The following is a 20,399-nucleotide window of genomic DNA, read 5'->3' as shown; positions in this document are numbered from 1 at the left end:
TCGTTATACGTTTCTATCTTACGCTTGCACTTACACTACTTATAGTAATTGCCTCAATTCTTATCCTAAAATATATATTTCTGAAAACAAGATAAATGAAGACCCATGATTTTGTATTTGTTTCTTTCAACAAATTGATTGCCTTACATTACCTCTTAAATTAATCTCGTATCAATGATTCTCGACAAAATGACGTAGCTCGACTGTAAAAAATGTTTTTGTTTTTTTGTATATCTCGTAATATATACAAAAAGGTAAAGGTTCAACATGACGTGAAGGCATATGGGGGCATGTGGAGGCATTCACGAACGCAACAATTGTGTGGAGGTGATGTAATCAGCACCACGTTCAGGCTGCCTTTACCCCCCTAGGATTACCCCAGGAATCCATTTATTAGAAGCTTGGTGAACCCCAGAGCCGCTCTTTGCAGGGACATTGCTGGAAAAACTCCCACATGAAATTACTCATCCCAAGAATCGAGCCAGGTTCTTCCGCGTTAAAGTCAGACACCCTACCGACTGGACCACAGCGGTTCTCAATATATTATTTATAATACAATAATATTTTCAGAATATTTTCTACAGGTGCCGTGAATGTAAGAATGTTCAGCGTTATAATCACACGAACCTTTAATGTTTTAATCACGTGCTCAGGTTCATGAACTTCATATATACCTTAAAACTTTTTTTCTCCATATTAACTATTGCGTTCTCTCTTTCAGCAACATCGTGTGGTTGTCCCTCTGCAAAAACAAGTTCGCAGCAAAGGCCGCCATTCCATAGCGTTCTTTGTCCATCCTGATGACGACACCGTGATTGCTCCAATAGACAAATCCGAGCAACAAGCTGTATTCACTGCCAAAGAACACCTGGATCGTAGATTCAAGGAGACATTCAATTATTAATAGCAAAATATTTGTAAATATTAGCTCTTGTATGAAATGAATGTAAGATACTACGAATGTTCTGTCCAACAGTGATTATTTACTGAAAAAATATAAGAATTGCTTTCATTTGTTGCCTACTATGCAGGTGAGTAGCTAAGGGAGTGCTGCAGAGTTAGGCGGCCGGAGCGTGATGTTGATCACATCAACTCCATAAATAGTTGTGATTGTAAATGTGTGAAGCACTTCTTTCACATCATTGGGCACGTTTGCAGGGGGTAGCTTTACCTACATGATTACAATAAGTGTTTTAATGTAAATGGAGGAGTTACATTGTTTTTTCAAAAGCAATAAAAATGTATGCTGAAATTGCAAAATATTGGCGTGGTCCGGAACCCATTTTTCTATATTCTATACGTATACTTAGGGTAGCAGGGACAATATTTTATTTTTTTAATTTACACCCCATTTATGTCGTTTTTGGCTAATCGCGACGACAAAATGAATGATGATTAGGTGAAATTAATACAACACCAACGCCAGACCAGAACTCGAACATGGAACCTTATCTGGAAGGCAGGTCGATCACTAACGCATTCGATCTGGAGCCGTTCAGAGAAAGTTACTCTAGCCCTGAGTACAGCTGTTTAAAGATCTGATTACTAAAATAAACCTCCAAAATGTCTCAATACACGCGTGAGTCAGGAATAACAACACAATCCTGTGTAAGTATTACAAAACTAAATTCTAATCTATGAAGTTGAACAGAAAATTTATAAAAGCTAAATTCCTTTAGGACCGAATTGTGTGAAACAACATTTTTTTTTTTGTATTCTTATTTATTGTTGGTTGATTGATTTATTTGCTTTATTTTACTTCGCTCTTTGTACAACTTTTGGATCGGTAGGAGAAATACAGATGCACCTGCATTAGCTTTAGCCATTACTTATACTTTCTCTGTGGTTGGTCGAGGATACGATGATGCTGCTGTAGTGAGTGGTAGAATTAAGGGGTGAGATCAATAATTTGGGAGAAGTATTCAAAAGCATTTTATGTGCATTATGCACCATACACTTTAAATATAGCTGTTGCCCATTCATGTGATTTTCTATTATATGCAAGAAACGCTGCATTGGGACTGTTAAATGATTTCTTTTCCGCGAAGGAATTTGTTTTAAAAAACGCAGTGCAAGATACCCAGGATACAAACACCTTTGTAATGTTTAATTTTTATATTGATTTCTGTCAATCTCTTTTACTCCACACAATTGTTTTCAAAATATAATACGTCAGCAGATGCCAGTTACCTCCAAGAGACACTGTTCCCACGTCCATACTGGTGTGCACCCAGGAAAGAATAGAAATAATAAATTCCTACCAGCTTGGAACGAAAGACTGATATGTTGAACATTTGTCATATTTCTCACTCCGACAACAGAGACTACATTGAGCATCAACCGAAAAACCTGTATCTGTGTTTAATATATTAAACAAAAATGTTCATTATTTGTCCTTCTTCGAAAGTAGTTATGTTGGTTCCAAAGCGTGAAACTTCTTTTAAGTTTCAACCGCAATGGATTAACTTCATAACACATACTACGTATACAGGGTGTCCCACATAAAACCGGTACGCAACTTATGAATCGTTCATTACAGGCGTACCGATTTTATGTGGGACATCCCGTATATACTCGGTTCTAGCCTTGTCGAAAATTACCAAAATTTCCCAGTATTTTTAGGTTAAAGCAAGTCACCCTCCAGTTGAGAGCCAATGAACCTATAACACATCCCGGCAAATGGGGGGGGGGGCTACATTAGGCATGTTACTCTTTAAGCTTGATTCACATCTACGCTTAAGGAACGCTCAGATCACCCTCCGCTCGCGGACCGGTCAAATATTGTTGAATGATTCTTAAATAGCAGCACTCACACCTACCAGTCCGGTTAAGGCTCATTCCGATCTCGCTCAGCACGCACTTCGGTCATGATCAGGTGGAAGGAATATTTGACTGGAGCGTGAGGGGACGGAGCTTGACTTTGCTGAAGCATGATCGTTGATGTGAACGTGTGTAACGCTCAACCCACGGTTCAGTAGCAGTCTTCAGCCCGTTGCAGAGGATACGTAACCCAGTTTTGTGCGTAGATGAGCGGGCAGAAGTCAAAGACCTATTGAAACACAGAGAAAGGCGGGTATAGATAAAATTGATTGCAAAAAAAATCCTCTCAATTCTGTTTGTAAAACATCGTTCAAAATACCATTTCATGAACCAAAGTAAAAGATTTTTAAAAAAAAAAAAAAAAATATGACCGAAGCAACCAAATTACAATTATAGCCAGTGAAAAAATTCAATAGGGAGCTAACCACAAATATGATCCATGAGCATTAGTTATAATGACCTTTTTTGAATGAATTAAAATCCTTAAATCAAAAAGCTAACCTGTTGACGGTCATATTTTTCCGGACAACAAAATTGTCATTAGTGTGTGTGTATGTGCAAAGGGAAAGGAGTTATTGGTCAACCCTGTGCCAAGGGAAAAAATCATTCTTGATATCTAGCTCCGAATCAAGATTAACAACGAACTTGTTCTTCGTTTACGGAAAACGAAACAAAATTATTTCTTTTTTTTTAGTCTAGGAAAACGAAAAAAAAAAAAGATTTCTTTTTTTTGTTTAGTCGAGGAAGACGACTTTTCACACAATGTGCGTAACAATCGGGTTCTTGAAACTAGGCTTAGAACCTGATGTGTATCTGTCACATGTGTCGGAAACTGATAAAAGAAATGGTCAACAATGTCGATATGAAACAATGAAACCCGAAAATGTTCATGCCAAACCTAGACCGTCAAAGTAGTGTTTACCATTGTTGACATTTACAGTTTCGCACATTGTAGCTGCTAATAAACATTTGTCGATTTCAAACCGAAAGTATATCAATAAACAGTATTATATTATAATAGCCGACCTCCGTGGCCGAGTGGTTAGCACAGCGCGCTACGATGCCAGGTGCCTCGAATTCGAATTCCGGCCTGGGCATGGATGTTCTTTGTGATGTCCCTTCATCCATTTCGTCATATCACAACGCATCCTCATCCTCGCAATTAGTCAAAACTGGCAGAAAATCAACCAAATCAATCAATCCCCGTTTTTGCAATTCTCTTTCTTCTTTATTTTCTTCTAATTCATGCCAGTGCTGTAACAGACAAGTCCGTCATTGAAAATCTCTTAAACATTGTAGTCAGCACAATCGGCTTTTTATACAGAAAAATCGGTGTACTCTGTGAAGAAACCAACACCAGACTCACGTTGATCGTTCCTTGACTGGAGCGAAGCTTGAACGCTAGTGTGAATAACCCCTGACTGTGAGCAGAGTGTGAGGGAACAGTGACCTGAGCGTTGCTTGAGCGTAGTGCAATAAGCCTTATTGGAAATATAAAAACGCGTGGGGCACGGCCGGAAAAAGTCGCTCGGGTCCCAAACTTGGGGTGTCTTTAGGCCCATTGGCACCCAACTGGAGGGTGACTTGCTAAATTATCAGCTTTTGGGAATTTTGGATCATGCTATCTGTACAGTCAACGGCAAAGATAATAATAGGCAAATTATCCATCACCATTTTCATCCTCTTGTATTCTACATCCTGTGCTGTTTTAAGGTATGGAATTCTGTTACGTCATCACTCATTGTTGCAATTAGCTAGAAAACAGATATTGTCCTCTGCTTATTGACGTTTTTATTTCAAATTATGATCATTGTGGGAACTGGGGTAAATGAAAATGGCGATAAACAATTCGCTTACTATTTCTTTTGCTGTTGGGTGTGTACATATCGCTGGTGAGTGAAAAATAAAGAATGGAATAGCGTAGAGAGAATAGAGTAAGTGAAAGGAAACGCCCAGACAATAAAATATAGGACAATTTCTCTGTCCCTAATCCCTTCACTCCTAAACAGGGACGTGCATGTCCTAGGCCTATATAAACATGGCCTTATTTAATCGTGATAAGGAGGCTGAAACAAATTAAAAAACGCATCGATTCGTCAAATGCGAGTTCAAAAGCAAAACTGTACTGCGTACTTATGAATGTGCTTGATTTCACTATCTATTAAGTGCTAAAATGCACGGTTGATACCTACAGATTATTTATGTTCTCTTGTGTCGTTTTTATAGGTATGTAGTTACTCACGACAATAGCAAATTTATTAAATTGATGAAGGAAAAAAACACAATGGAACACCCATTTATTGAGAAGGCATCACTATTATGGGGGAAAATATGCCTCCTTTGTATCTCCCCTGTAAAATAACCTTGCTTGCTTGCCCCCTCCCTGGAAAAATTCCTGAGAACGTCCATGATTGAACTAAAGGACAAATGAGCATGTACTCGTAACAGAGCATTTTCAATCAAGTTCACATGTCAACCTCTCTTCTTCTTTGGACTGGATTTTGCAGATTAACGTGGCTCTGGCGCTTAGACTTCGTCAGCATAATGCTCTTAAAAATTTAAAAAATGCAGGAAAAAATACAAAATTCACTGATATGTAGTAAGTTTCTCAAATCTGAAATGTTGATATTTTCGAGGACGTTACCACTTTATATTTTATGTCGGAAATGTAGCTATCTAAAAATTCGTAAGCTTCGAAATTTTTTACAACACTTTACATAAGAAACATCCATTGCTACTACAATTTGATTAATACGAAGACTGCAATTGAACTCGATCGGATTTAAACTTCGTCGCAAATAACAGGCTTTCCTACCATACTTCTTGTTGACAAATACCTACGAAGCCAACACCTACATCTGCTCTTCACAAATTGTGGTTGGGAAATTAATTTCTTTTGTTTCTATTCCAAGCCCAATACATATTCACCCCGGAGAGGGCTGAATAAGGGGAGAACTTGGGAGGGCTGAAGAACGTGTTAAGTGGTCGAATTTCGATCTATTAACAGAAGTTCCAGCCCCCGTCAGGACATGGGTGTTCTATGTGAGTGTCACTTTCAATTTCATCTGATCATGATTCATCTTCATAATCTCGATTAGCCAAAAGTGGAAGAAAAACGAGCCTAATAAAAATACAAATGCAGTCAACTCTGGATGTACTGAACATGTAGTGACTCATGGTGAAGATGAAACCGAAAAATATCTAGAAAAATGTTTATTGAAACAGTATACCTTAAACAGCCACAGATTAATCGACTCTTTTTAAAGTTCAGTAAATTAAGAGTGTACTTAAAGCTGATTTTATGTTTGATATTGTGTTTTGTTTCACTAATATATTCTGAGTCAAACTACTTCTGCCTCAGGTCTTAATTTCTTCTGTTACTACTAACCTCAGTTCAGAGAGAAGGAATTTCGGTCGGATATAGCGAACCAATTATCTGATTCCTTTGGGGTTCATGGTAAGCGGATCTGACTTCATAAATAAAAGTGAGCATTAGATGCTTGGAAGTAAGGTAATTTATACCGGCGACAGCTGTAAAAAGCGAGCAGTTAGTCCTCCTTATGAAACTTGTGTGCATGCCTACGTTAGTCAATCCCTCTGTATGATGTAAACTTTTTTAAATTTGGGAGGGGATGCTGCTAGGTGTCGCTATGCCTCCAGTAGTAATAGTACTACTCCTGCTGCTGCTATTATTATTAATTTTAATTTCATTAACGATGGCCCGAGGAAAAAATGCCCAATGTTCATGTAGCTCCATGAAGTGAACAGAACATCCGCACCAATTCTGGTTCACGTTCTCTTTGCAGTTTCCTACCTAAGTTCTTCAATGTACGGAAAGCCAAAATGTTCATGTAGCTGCACTACCCAATCGCAACATTCACACCAATATCCCTTCCCCCAACACACACATCATAATCCCATATATGTGTTTCCTGGTTGTTCTGAAAACATCAAACGGTTAATGAGAGAAACTCTTTTCAGTGAATATTTAAAGCAGGAAAGAACTCTCATGACATATTTAATTTATTCCATAAAAGTATTAGGTATTTGGAATAGATTCATTTTTAATAATTGAAGGTTTCTTTGAATCTCCGGTGCACATACTCCTTGACTGTGAATGCAGCTTGATCCTGAGAGCCATCTATTGGAACAATCAATGTTTCGTCATCAGGTTCCACGAAGAATGCTGTGGAATGTCGACCCCTGCTGCGAACTTCTATCTCATGAGGAACTACCACACGATGTGGCTGGAAAAAAAGACGTGTCAGCGAATAGAGACTTAACAATGTCTTAACTAGAGTGTGTAGCTGTACCACACACATACTTTCACAGCATAGAGAAAACAAAAATTACAACAGATAGTGAACTCTTGCTCGTTGATTTCTAGTTTCGTCTCTACGAGCCGTCGAGAAACGACAGGTTCTATCTAGGGATGGACGATATCAGAAATTTGATATCGCGATATATGGTCAAGAAAATATCGTCACGGAAGATACCTTTTCCGTATCGTGATATCGGCGATATATCATCTCCACGATATATCGCCGAATATCGTGGCGATATATCGCTGACACATTATATCGCCAAAATATCGTGACGATATATCGTCTAGTTAATATCGCCTGGACGATATTTTTTTCAATATCGCGATATATCGTCTGGACGATATCGCCAAACACCAGTTCTATCCTGTATGTACGAAACCAAACTGGCACAACTTCGCCTTGCCAGCCAACCCATTCACTGTTTTCTGTTTGATCTAGTATGCTATGCAAACAATATTATCCCAGCAAAGACGTCGCCATAATAAAGTCGCTGGTCTTGCTTATCTCCATCAAGTATTACATAATATAATGCATGTGGTGGCTATCATACTTGATATTTTTATATTTTAAAATCTTGCTGAATCGTATGAAATATTTTGTCGTTTTTCAAAAGAAAAAAGAAAACTGTGATTCTGTACTGTACCGCTTGGTTGCAAGTGAGGAGGCAAAAGCTTTTTTCGTGGCTTCATAACATGTAAACGAGGTACGTGTGTACACTAGGCTGTATAGAAAAAGTTATGGTAATACAAAACACATATAGGAAGCAAAAGCTGGTTTCTTGGTCTATATGATGTTCGGCTGAACAGAATAATCAGCAACATTGTCGACCATCAACCCATTAATTTGAAAAACCTTACCTACAGTACTTACTACTAAAGCCAGTCTCACACGGCAGTTAGGTACGTCATCACTTCGCGATCGACTTCTGCCTTCCTTATAGTGTTGCCCACGAGACGAGACTTTGGCCTGTCTCGTCTCGTGGAAATGCTGTCTCGTCTCGAAAATATTCGTTTGTCTCATGACACATGGTCAATCTCGTCTCGTCTCGAATTTTTAAAAGCCTGTCCCGTCTCGTCCCGTGGACAACACTACTTCCTTACTTAACGACGGTGTGAGAGCTCTCTCTTATTCAGTTCTCGACAGAATTAGAAACAGTTTCTAAATCCATCGTTAATACCATAGAACTACCAATCACACTGGCCAGCTGAAGTAGGAAGTAGAAGATGAAGAAAGACAATAGATGTTCGACTGTTTATTCAAGGCAGCTTAAAGAAGAAAAAGATTCGACCAATACAGCTATATAAAAATGATTGGGCCGAATATTTTATTTGTTGAGTGAAGAGTCTACTAATTATTATTGTTTTAAATAAATAGTTCGTATGTCTAAATTTCGTTCTGTGATGCTACTTTCACAACCGACGCGAATACTATTTTGAAGTAAACATTGAACAGCCACATACGTATGTATGTACTCTCTAGTTTGTTGGCTGTAACAAATAGACTGTGCTGTGTGTAGCACCGCAGTAAATAAATCTGGTAATGTTGTAATGCTATATAAATTATGAAATGTAATTAGTTCTTCATGGACTTCAAAGTAAATTTCACCAAGTATTTTAGGAGCAAAGAAGTGTCAATGAAATATAAATATAATATGGTATGTAACTTAATGTAAACATCCCAATTTTCGCAAATTGTTGCAAATGTTGCGAAGTTTATGTAATATTGGGGAATATATTTCAAAATCGTACGAGAACTAGAAGGATTTCATTAGAATATGGAACTTCTATCGTAATATACGGGTAATGCAACTTTATGCTAGCGTGTCCGTAAAGTGGAATATCAACTTGAAATAACATATGTTATACATTTCTGTATACTCACATTCACTGCCACGGGTTACATGTGCTGCATTTTTCAACAGTGCCAATGTTATTCTCTTATTGTTTTAAGACAAAACATCATTTTCCCAAATCTTCAGCAGTTATTAGCATCTAAAGATGGGAAGTGGTATACAGTGTTTGTGCAGTCGCCATTTTTAAAGATGCTATTTTAAGGATCGTGTGAGACCCCTTTTGCTGCCTTCGCGAACTGAAGACGTAAAAAATCTTATGGTAGTTTAGAGTCGGAGGTGGTCGGGAAGTGAGGACCTACTTAACTACCGTGCGAGACTGGCTTTACGAGACAGACCGGTCGATGGTACGTTATGGTAGCCCATGCGAAGAATTGGCTTCGTGTAACAAAAGCCACAATCACTCAGTTCATTGGTTAGAACAAGGCCAATCTACACCATCTCCTCGATTGCCGATTCGCAATTTCTTCTTCCGCTTTCCTTGCAGAATTTCCTAACTTTTCCACACGGAACGAACATCACAACCCTCGCAAGTAAAGAATGTCTTATCTTGTATAGTTTGCTGGTTGTTATGAACTTTGTGATACTTAAACAACTATCAGAATATTGTCTCCCTTGTGGCTAGATTCTAAACGTTATATCAAGCAAAGATTTTACACGTACCACGGCAGAATACCTTCCTCTAGTCCATGCAGCAAGTAAGTCTCCGGTGTTGATAAGGATTGCACTCGGTAGATGACCTACTCGGGTCCAGCGGTCATTTGGAGACTTTATCTGTGAAGAGAAGAAATTTTGGTTCTTTCAGCGTAATCTATTTACGAATAACGAACTGAAGAAACCTACCTGACTTGTTCATCTTTTCTTTCTTAATTCCCAAGCTGGCTAAGAATAACGTGTAGAAATTCCATTCAGTGCATAACAAAAATAACCACTACTACTTTTATTTACATTCTGTTATTTTACGTCGCTATTTTTCCTCCTTAGGCTATTCCCGACGATGTTTGGATAAAGATACTCACAAAGTGAGTCGAGGCCAGGGCTTAAACCAGGAACCTTCGTTAGTGCAATTTTAAGTCTACTATTCAGCGCACACAGCCACCGACACGGCTATATATCAACGTTTCAGAGACTCATTCAGTCTCCATCTTCAGAGTAGGGTATCTTGTTGCGTGGTCATATGCAGGAAGTTCCATAACACCAGATGTGTTTGTGGAAAGCAGTCAATACGACCTGTAATTGTTTGGACAATTATCTAGCGCTGGTCGAGGCTCCACCCCTTGTTTTCTTTTTCCGCGCTTGTGGAAACTCGACAGTTTCTGAGCCAATCATAAATGTGGAAAACATCGTCAGCTAGACAGCGAGGAGCAAATGGGAAACAGAGAAGCAGCGCTTACCCACGTGGTGTTGCCACTTCCTAGTTTGTTTCTCACTTTTTTCCTTGTTTTTTTTTCTTTTTGTCATTCAAGAAGTACATTTCACACAATTATTGTGGTAGTGATTAGTACGTTGTACGAACATTTGTACATTCCCGTGTAGCTTATTTTCGACCGGGTTTCTCCCAACAGATTGAGGCTGACGGTAGATAGCGACAACGCTGCGTGGTTTCTGCTAGAAAGGTCAATGTTCAGCGAACGCGGGAACAGCGACAGCTTATTCCAAACGCGGTTTAGTCTAGGCCACAAGGTAGAAACTCAGACACCGTCAAATAATCCTTTCAGACATTATTTTGTCCACACGAATTTCATTTCAATATGCCTTCCGTTTTGAACTCTCATTCACCCCATTAAAGTAGATCTACCTGTCCACATTACCAACTACTTAAACCGTATAAAGTCTAAAAGGGGGATCGTTGATAGGCTAGGACAACCTTTAGCCGCTCGCTTCCTAAGCGAGAGGGACGTTGTAAGAAAAAGGGGGTAGCTCTGAAGAGCAACGTCGTAACTCTGAAGAGCAACGTCGACACTCAAACTGCAAGCGGACTAGCCCCGTAAATAAGAATACACGGACATATATTTAAAAAACACTACCTTTGACTGAACAGGCAGGGGGAGGAAAGACATAAGGAATGTTCGTTACCTGAAGTTCTACGGCGATCTCTTCTCCGCTGGTCCTCGTTGTGACGCAGCCTTACTCTGTAAGAAAACGGACGAGGGAGCAACTCCGGGCTCCAAACTCTGTACTTTCGTAGACCGATATTCTAAACGATAACTTTAACTTCCCGATCGTTCGTTCGCTCCTTTTTCTAAACTTACGATGCCTGTGGATGCCTCTCTCGCGATAACCGGATTCAACGTAAACTGAAAAGATCTAGAAACGGAGTTCTTTTGTAACTACTTCATCTGACGGAAAACGGAAGACAACTAAGAAAGATATTTTCTCACGCGACCTATTTAAATGAAATTCGAACTATCGGCCGTTACGACGGTTGCTTCGATCGCGTCCTTGGGCAACGGCAATTCTGAGGGAGAACGCTGATTCCTGATTTCATATCCTAATGCAATGTCAGCGGAGTTTCTCCAACTCCGCTGAAGGACTCTGTCGCGATGAGCTTTTAAGAAGCTCTTTTTTCAATGCTTCAGCGGGACCCTTTTATAACGTGATTAGCTTATTTATTTATGATGCCCGGGTCCTAGGTTCGATTCACGTCTGCGGCGTGATACGAAACTAAGCTAACCCTGACAACATTGATGAGTGTCATTGGAGTGAGGGAAGAAGAGTGAGCGTTTAGATAGAGAAATAAGAGAAGTGGAAGTGCGAAGAGAAGTGAGAACATGGATGATTCTCAGTGTAAACATAATTTACAAAATTGTGAGATGGGGAGACAAATTTATAAACATATCAAATAATACACAGGCGTTTTTCTAGAGATAATAAGTGACAAGATATAGCAAAATATCATCTTAGGCAAACTTTGTTTGTTGATAATAAAGCGTAGCTAGCAGTGTAAGTAATTCGTGCTCTGCAATGGAATAGTACAGAATAACGCTAGCTATAACGTCAGCGAAAGTTCGCTTTCTAAATCAAGATTAAGTGCTTTGGTTGTGTCTAGCATCGAACAAGAAGCTTTCTGCACTCTTGACGTAAACAATGTGGTGGAAAAATTCATGTCAAATAAGAAACGATGCACCAATAAACTGCAAAATAGGTGAATTTGTGAGATAACCGAGACGGAGTTTGGCAAAAATATGGTGAGTTATCAGTATTCTTCCACGTTTATATTGCATATTATATATGTTTATATATATCACAGCTATACTTCGAAAATAATCAGGAATTGGTTAGACGAAGGGGGAACAGAACAAAATTTAAGTTGCAGAGTGAGGCGCCGGTTCTCTGCGGGTAGACCCGAAATCATTAGTTACGCCACTGATTCCCAGGCTTGTAATTTGTAGGCTACCAGTACAATTTAAACACTATGCGAATTAAGCTTTTTGCTTTTGGAGGGGAGGGAGGAATGCCAACTCAGTGTTTGTGATTTAATTTCGGGAGCTAAGGTTTTTAGGTATGCCAATTTATACGTTAAGAGTTAGTAAACTAAACTATTGCCTTAAGGCAAAGAGGGACAATAACGCACCAGGCATGCATTTATTCCAATATCGTCGGAATGAGCAATGCTACTAAAAAGATCTCCGCCAGAAATGAAGAGTATGAATTTCTCCCCATTTGGCAAGTGGAAGCGGTTTCTTAAGTTGATTATTACGCCTTATACGGTCTTTGAAAAATATGATGAATTAGTATTTACAGAATCCCATGTATTCCTTATGGAGGAGCAACTTTAAATTCAAGTTACGGCTAAACCAATGGGAGTTTTGTATTTTCCTTCTGAAAATATAATCTTCAATGGATCCTCTACCCCATCATATGTTTTTTTCCGCCATCGGAAGTTTGATATTCCCAAGAGAACCAGTAAAGTAATTCTCCCATATGCGTAATGTTAAATTTCTGCCTATCTGCTACAGCTACCCAAGACATACGCACAGGAAACTGGGTTTGAATATTACCACAGTGGATAAATAGAAGGGAAGGGGGAGGGGGGCAACGTTCAGGGATTGTACCACGACGAAACCAGACTTCTGTCTCGTTCTATCCTCCATATTCTGTTCTAGGGTCCATATTCTAGAGCAGGGGTTCCCAAACTTTTTTGTTTGATGGCGCCCTTAGTGTTTCAAGATTTTTTCGCAGCGCCCAAGTCAGAATGTAAGCCTATCTAACTCTTACAACGCAGTGTTAAGTTAAAAAATATACACATATTTCAAATTCAGAAAAATTTTGTGTAGAACGTACTAAATAAACACATATTTGGAACAATTCCCGAAGGACTGGGCCACATCAATAATTTGCCCTATATATAAAGGCAAGGGGGATAGGAGCGAAGCGGGCAATTTTAGGGGTATCTCTTTGCTTCCAATATGGAGCAAAATATATACGCATATTTTAAACCGTAGAATACAAAAGTGGTCAGAAATATTTGATAAAATTCCCCTTTACAAGCAGGATTCAGGAAAGGGCATAGTACCCTAGATAATATATTCATATTGCACACATTAGTACTTGAGCGAATTAAAGAGAAACGAAAAAAGTTGTACGCGTGCTTCATTGATTACGAGAAGGCGTTTGACAAAGTTCACAGGGGTATTTTGTGGGGGAAACTGCAAGAAAAAGGAATGTCGGCGCGCATGATAAGGGCGCTACAAGCTATTTATGAAAACGTACAATTTTGTGTGAGATGCGATGGCCACAGAGTATCATCATTACAACCCTCGCATTCCGGGTTAAAACAAGGATGTATCCTGTCGCCAATTTTATTCTCTCTCTTCATTGATTGGGTGGCGAACGAAGTATCATGGGAGCAGGGCGCAACCCCATCTATAGGGGAGCAAGAGATACCTGTACTCTTGTATGCGGACGATATAGCCATCATGTCGGAGACAATAGAGGGGCTACAAAGGGGACTAAATAGCATATACGAGGGGTGCCAAAAATACAAAATGACAGTTAACATTAAAAAAACTAAAATCATGGCTTTCAAAAATGGGTATACTTTCAGCAAACAAGAAAAATGGAATTACGGGGGGGAAGTAATTGAGCCTGTCAAGCGTTTTACGTACTTAGGAGTAACATTATCTATGACTGGAAGTTGGACGCAACATATACAGACACGAAAAAGCAAAGCAAAGCTCGCAATAGACCAAGTAATACGTACCATAAGTAAAGTACCGCAAATGCCGTTCTCAGTGATTCAGGGTTTGTACAAGTCAATAATAACAGGAACTTTGAACTATGGGGTTGAGCTGTGGGGGGCAAGAGGAGGGAGCACAGTCGCAAGCATTCAAACAGAATACTACAAAAAAGTGTTGTGTGTAAGTAGAAGTACTGCCAATTGTGGGGTACTTAAAGAATTAGGTCTAAGCAAAGAGACAGTACAAGCTAGGATGAGAACTTTAAAGTATTGGCTTCAGCTAGCAAGGGAGGGTAACACGACACTTAAGGGTAAATGTCTGATAATGCAAGTAAGAGAAGAAAATACACGGAACTGGGCGAGGGATATAAAAAACATGTTGAACTCTATTGGGATGGGGTGGGTTTGGGAAGCAGGAGGGAGGGTAGATACATCAGTTGAAAATCAAATTAGAGGGAGACTTATGGACATAGACAGGCAAGAAACACTAGCCGACTGTCAGACGAAGACTTCACTAAGAGATCATTTGAAATCAAGGGATTGGGGGAAAGCAAGATACATAAACTTGGTAGGCAAAAAAGAAAGGGGAGGGATAGCATGGTTCAGACTGGGGGGTTGGAAACAAGTAAAAATTAAGAATGAAGCAGGGGAAACTATATGCTCTTTGTGCGGGGAGGGAGAGACGGGCGAGCATCTGCTCTCTGCCTGCCCCTCTACGCGTGATTTACGAGATAAGTGGGTTGAGAACGTAACAGAGAGGGAAATAATGGAAGTGGTAGAAGACAGAAGAGGAATCATAAGTGAGTTAGTGCAACGAGTGGGGAGATATTTGTGGGAAGTGAGGGAGCGACGAGGAAAGGCGTTAGCGGTCAGCGATAAGAACGAAGAAACCGCACAAAGTGAACCGAGTGTGTAATACGTGTACTGTGGGTCTAGCAGTGTGCAATGTATATGTGTTTTGTTTTGTTCTGTTCTGTTTTGTTTTCCACATTATTCAACAAAGTAATTCAAATTCAAGTAAGTCTCCAGACAGGAGGCCGAATGAACCGGACACACAACTTTATTTGCATGTGCAATATTTCGATTGTTAAAATATACTAATCATGTTTAATTTTTTTCTTTTGTATCTGATCAACTGCTAAGAGTTATTTGTATACTAACGTAAAGAAGGTACAATATTAATACACGACTTTGAGGGAAGAGAAAGTGTGTGTAATGTAAAATTAATGTAGTGCGTACAGCGTACAGCTCGCACAAGGAAAATGTAAATAAATACAAATACAAATACAAATACAGCTACCCCGCACACGCTTCACCCCTCGAGGCTCGTCGCGGAGGGCAGAGGGGGAGGGGCGAGAAGAGGTCTGTCTACTGGTCACCGAATGAGAAACACATGTTCGTTTTAGAGGAAAAATATTTCTGACGGGTCCACCAGAGTAAACAAGCTTGCAGGGTGGGATTCGCGACCAAGGCATGCTAGGCAAGAAGGCCCTGGAAGCTATGAAAAGTAGGGACGGTAGAAAAACAAAAGCAGACAGCAGGGAATAGATTTCAGGTAGAAAGGCAGGAAACATATTATACAGTTTCTTGTAATATGCAGTAACGTACTTGAACAAGCCTGGAAAATTACGGGCAGAATACGGGAGAGGCATGGAGTTACTATAATAATTATGTAATTCTTCATGGATTTGTCTCAATATATATGTAACCGAACAAATACAGTACATATTTACATTATATCTATATTTATTTGGTTTACCATTGTTTACCTATTGTTTTACTGCAACTTGTACTTCTCCTCATTGCAATTTTTCGTTTCCGCACAATATATATTAAACTTTGGGACATCTCTGTTTCAAGAACGATGATTTATTAGTGCTGGGGTAGGAAATAAAACCAGTAGCGTACGCAGGATTTCATCAAGGGGGGTGTTATTTCGAAAACTTTCTACAAATTCACATTACCATTGTTTTATTACACTTTAATTAATTAATAAAAATAAATTAATTAATAATTATTATAATCAATTAGTTTAATTACTACTAATAATTACTACTAATGCAGCTGCTATTTATGAAAGAAATAGAACAAAATTACATTTCTTTTGTTTCTTTGTTACGATATAATTGTCTAGTCAACGGTTATTTGTATATGATAAGTGAGACATTTTAAGTGTGAAAAAAATCCATAAAAACAAGCAACTATATTAAATTTATTGAAATAATCGATCGAAATATGAAATTCATTCAAGGAGCCGCGCTGGTCAAGTTTGACAACTTCATGGGATATCCGGGTTCGATTCCCGGAATTGGTTGGAATTTATCCAACCTTGTCTCCGCACCCAGCCTCATAGCAATGGGTCTGAGAGCAACCCTGGGGGATGAAGGCTGCCGGAGCATGGTGCTGATCACATCACCTGCAAAATATTTCGAGATCGAGAATCTTTGGGGCCCACCACACCACTACGTGTGCCTTCATGGCACGGTGCTATATGCACGGGGGAATCTACATTACCTTTACCTATGGAACTCGCCCAGGATGATGATGAAGCGCGAGAATACATGTTGCTGAATTCCACTCAGTCTATGTTTTCGTTGAAAAGTAAGTTTATAGACATTCCAACACATTTATCACTTCTAGGTGATTCACAAAGCACTTCTTCAACATTATTTAATGATGTGGATGTAGACTCAGCATCACTTGAGAGTGCACAAGGGGATGTGAAATCAGTACCGGGAAGAACGTTTGAAATAAGGTCGGCACACTGCGACGAAGCAAGGAATTTTCACAATTCTCGCGAGAGTCACTGCGCGACTTTTTGCAAAACAAATTGCAAAATTGAACTTGGCGGCCGCTTAGATTGTGTTTGGAATGTTGTGTTTTTCTTCATGCTGCATGGGAATAATAATTCAAATTATTATTATTAATACTGTCGCAGATCTTTGACTGTGATAAATTAGCCATTTTCATTTTTTTTCTACAGCATTTTCCATAATATTTCAAAAGCTCAAGGGGGAGGTTTGAACCCGGTAACCCCCCCTTGCGTACGCTACTGAATAAAACGGTGTTATTTTGTTCACAGGGCTTTTTTAAATCTCCCTGAACAAATTGTTCGGATAATTTTGGGATGCTCTGTGATTTCGGACGATAAATAGACAGGTTTTTGTGTATTGAATGTTTATTTTGCTTTTACTGAATGTGAATTTCACACTGAACGTATGTTAAAATAAAAAAAATAAAAAAAAAATAATTATAAAAAAACCTTTACATTTCCTACTTTCAAGCATACTACTACAGAGCATTCCCTGACATTCGCTACGAGACTCGGCGCCAAGCTGCCCGGCATCAGCGCTTGTCTTTCCCGGTGAACGGGTCAGCGACAGTCGCTAGAATCGGCTATTAAAATTACAGTTTTTATATTGTGTACTAACCTTGACTACAGAAGGTGTTAAAAATGATGTCCCTCTGCTGCAACATATTCCTGGCATCTCCGAAGGAAATTGACATTTACACGTGCAAGTTCGTCTACTGTAATTCTCCCGATTTTTCGTACAATACTCTCTTTTAACTCACGGATGGTGTGCGGATTGTCTTTGTATACTTTATTTTCCCATTTTTCTTTCCTCTTTTATTCAGAACTGACCCTGTTACTCTAAACATTTTTACGAGGTTTAATATAAGCGACTGTCGCGGACCCATTCACCGGGAAAGACAAGCGCCGATGCCGAGCCGCTTTCCGGATAATTTTGAAAGGCCCTTATATTTAGGACGATAAGTAGAAATGTCAATTTCACAATGAATTTGCAACATTTCATAATTTTACATTAAGTGTTCTACTTTCAAGCATACAACTGTTTCTTAAAATTCATTTTTAATCGTGGAAATACCTTGGAAATTATCAGAGTTTAATGAAATGCTATGATTATTTTACTTAGTACCAGGTGCCGGCCCCCGTGGCGGAGTGGTTAGCACATCGCCCTACGACGCTAGGGGTCCCGGTTTCGAATCCAGGCCTGGGCATGGATCTTTATGAGTGTCCATTCATCAATTTCATCATGTCATCACTCATCTCCATCTTCGCAAATTAGCCAAAATACAAAAAACGAAGTAAAATAAAGCAAATAAAAATAAAAAACTTGGTACCAGGAAACGATTTCACACCCCGGTTGATACCGTGACCCACAAAGATATATGTGCACATTTTTTTTTCACAATTTTTCTGGTATTTTACATAGTGCTTTTAAAGAAATAAACTGTACTCATGTTGGTACCCACAGTTTTGTTTTCCAAATTTCTCCTTCAACTTCATGTGTTTTACAATGGACAGTAAATCTATTTATGAACAAACAAATGGACACATCTCTATGGGTTACAGCTACTCTATCGGTGAGCTTTTGGCACATACAAATCAGAACTTTTACCTAGTGTTTCTTCCCAAAGTGCACTGCGTGATGACGTCAAGTTGAATATCCATTGTGTTGCTATTGAGGCAAAGCGTGTCCTCTGCTTTCTTGGTTATCTCTTTTTAATTCGCTGTAAAACAAGCCGATTGATCAAAATAGGAAGCAGTTGGCCTACTATGCCGCTTGTTGTATTTTCGCTTCAATATAAGCAGGATATTTAGCCTTTAGCCTATTTGACCCAAAGTATCGTATGTTCACAATATTTACTTTTGTATCCTCACTCCACGTGACGTTTCACGCTCTTCATAATAGAATATGTAGTTATGATATATGATAGAATGTTTCTTCATATTTCTGACTCATAACCTGGTGAATTCAAATCAAAAATCTAATGGTTAGTCCTAAATATACGTACTAAGCATATCTTCTTGCATATTTTCGCAGAACATTCTGACAAAGTTTCACAGTCGATATAGTAATCGCCTGATTTTATGTAAAGGATGTGCAAATTTCAATTTCCATGAAAATTGTCAATGAAGGTGAAGGTCTTTGAAATATCTTGAATAAACATGTGTGGGTTTCAAGTAAATTGCTACAGAGAAGTTTTGTTAGTACTGTTAGTTTATGTATTCTGCGTAAAATTGCCATATTGTGTTGCCAAAAATTTCAATGTTCGTAAGAGAAAAAAAGTATCTGTATTTGTTTCGGTCACTTAAAATAGTTGTACATGTTGATTAGAACAGTTTTTTTTGCTTCGAAAGAGAATAATAACTCAGTTTCAAAGTTATTGTAAATTTTTCATAACAATGACGTATTGTATATCTGTCCATTTCAATAGATTTTTAGCATCACTTATGTTGTTTTTTCATTTTCCTAATGTTCAATCTCAGCCATGATATTATTATACTTTCTAGTAATTACGTGTTGAATATGTTACACAGACAAATTATGTATGAATATTTGTGTGTGTGTGTGTGGTTTGCGTGATTATCTGTGACATTGAACGTAATTACTTACATCTTTATTTTTTTAACCTGACACATGGTTTTAGTTTGCAGTAAATTGTGTTGTGACAAATAGTAGTTAATAATAATAATAGTAAATAATATAATATTTTGATCTATTTTCCGAAGGAAATATTATTGCGGAGACCTTCATGGTATAATGTACGTGAGCCCTAGATCATGCAATATGCACAAATCTCGATTTCTAGAACAAGAATATATGTGCCGTTCAAAATGTTCTGGTTATATGGTTATATACAGAAGAGGCGATTGGGTGCCAAAACTAGGAGGGAAGGACAGCTTACTTTCTCTTGATAAATAAGAGGCCAGTGCGGGGACAAAAAGTAGGGGGCAACTGCCCTCAACGCCTCCCTAATATAATAGCCGCCACTGGTATAATATATATATACAAACACATTGAATTATTGTAAGGAGTATAGTTATTACTCCTATTAATAATAGCATTATATTTTGTGGTTAAATGGGATAATAATAACAAAAACAGAGGGAAAAAGTAATCATAAATAAATAAATATGTTGTGTTAAGAAACAACGTGTTTATATAATATGCTCTACGTCATTATCACTGGTTTGCAATACGTTTCTCCCACTCTTGATGAACAACCATTAGAAATGAACACGTTAAAGAATAAATAAATATGGAAACTTAAAAGCATTTTTTTTCCTATGTATTGCGACTTTTGGCCCACCCTGTATGTGTGTATATAATGGTTGTACGCTCGCACACACATTTCTCTATATCTCTCTCTCTCTGTGTGTGTGTAATCTTTTCTCATTTGGCGTTTTTTTTTACTTTTC

General features: G+C 38.6%; 2 protein-coding genes across 4 annotated transcripts in view; one reads left to right on the top strand and one right to left on the bottom strand.

Moving 5' to 3' along the window:
* LOC145982794 (uncharacterized) overlaps positions 1-1,083 on the top strand; it is a 47,716-nt gene extending 46,633 nt beyond the window's left edge. Inside the window, exon 7 of the mRNA XM_083116159.1 lies at positions 722-1,083. Within this exon, the coding sequence (XP_082972285.1) occupies positions 722-904 (183 nt within the window). The 3' untranslated portion in view covers positions 905-1,083. The remainder of the gene's footprint in view (positions 1-721) is intronic.
* Positions 1,084-6,825: 5,742 nt separating this feature from the next.
* The window catches only part of LOC145982797 (uncharacterized), a 68,047-nt gene continuing 54,473 nt past the window's right edge, over positions 6,826-20,399 (bottom strand). For all 3 annotated transcript variants that reach the window (XM_083116166.1, XM_083116164.1, XM_083116165.1), the window contains 2 exons: positions 9,658-9,768; positions 6,826-7,067 (listed from right to left, as the gene is read on the bottom strand). In XM_083116166.1, the coding sequence (XP_082972292.1) occupies positions 6,885-7,067; positions 9,658-9,768 (294 nt within the window). In that variant the 3' untranslated portion in view covers positions 6,826-6,884. The remainder of the gene's footprint in view (positions 7,068-9,657; positions 9,769-20,399) is intronic.

The sequence above is a fragment of the Lepisma saccharinum genome, unplaced genomic scaffold (assembly GCF_977018435.1).
Source record: "Lepisma saccharinum unplaced genomic scaffold, izLepSacc3.1 HAP1_SCAFFOLD_424, whole genome shotgun sequence".
Classification (NCBI taxonomy): domain Eukaryota; kingdom Metazoa; phylum Arthropoda; class Insecta; order Zygentoma; family Lepismatidae; genus Lepisma; species Lepisma saccharinum.
Note: the sequence above shows the minus strand (reverse complement) of the source record. Positions and strands in the feature narration are given on the sequence as shown.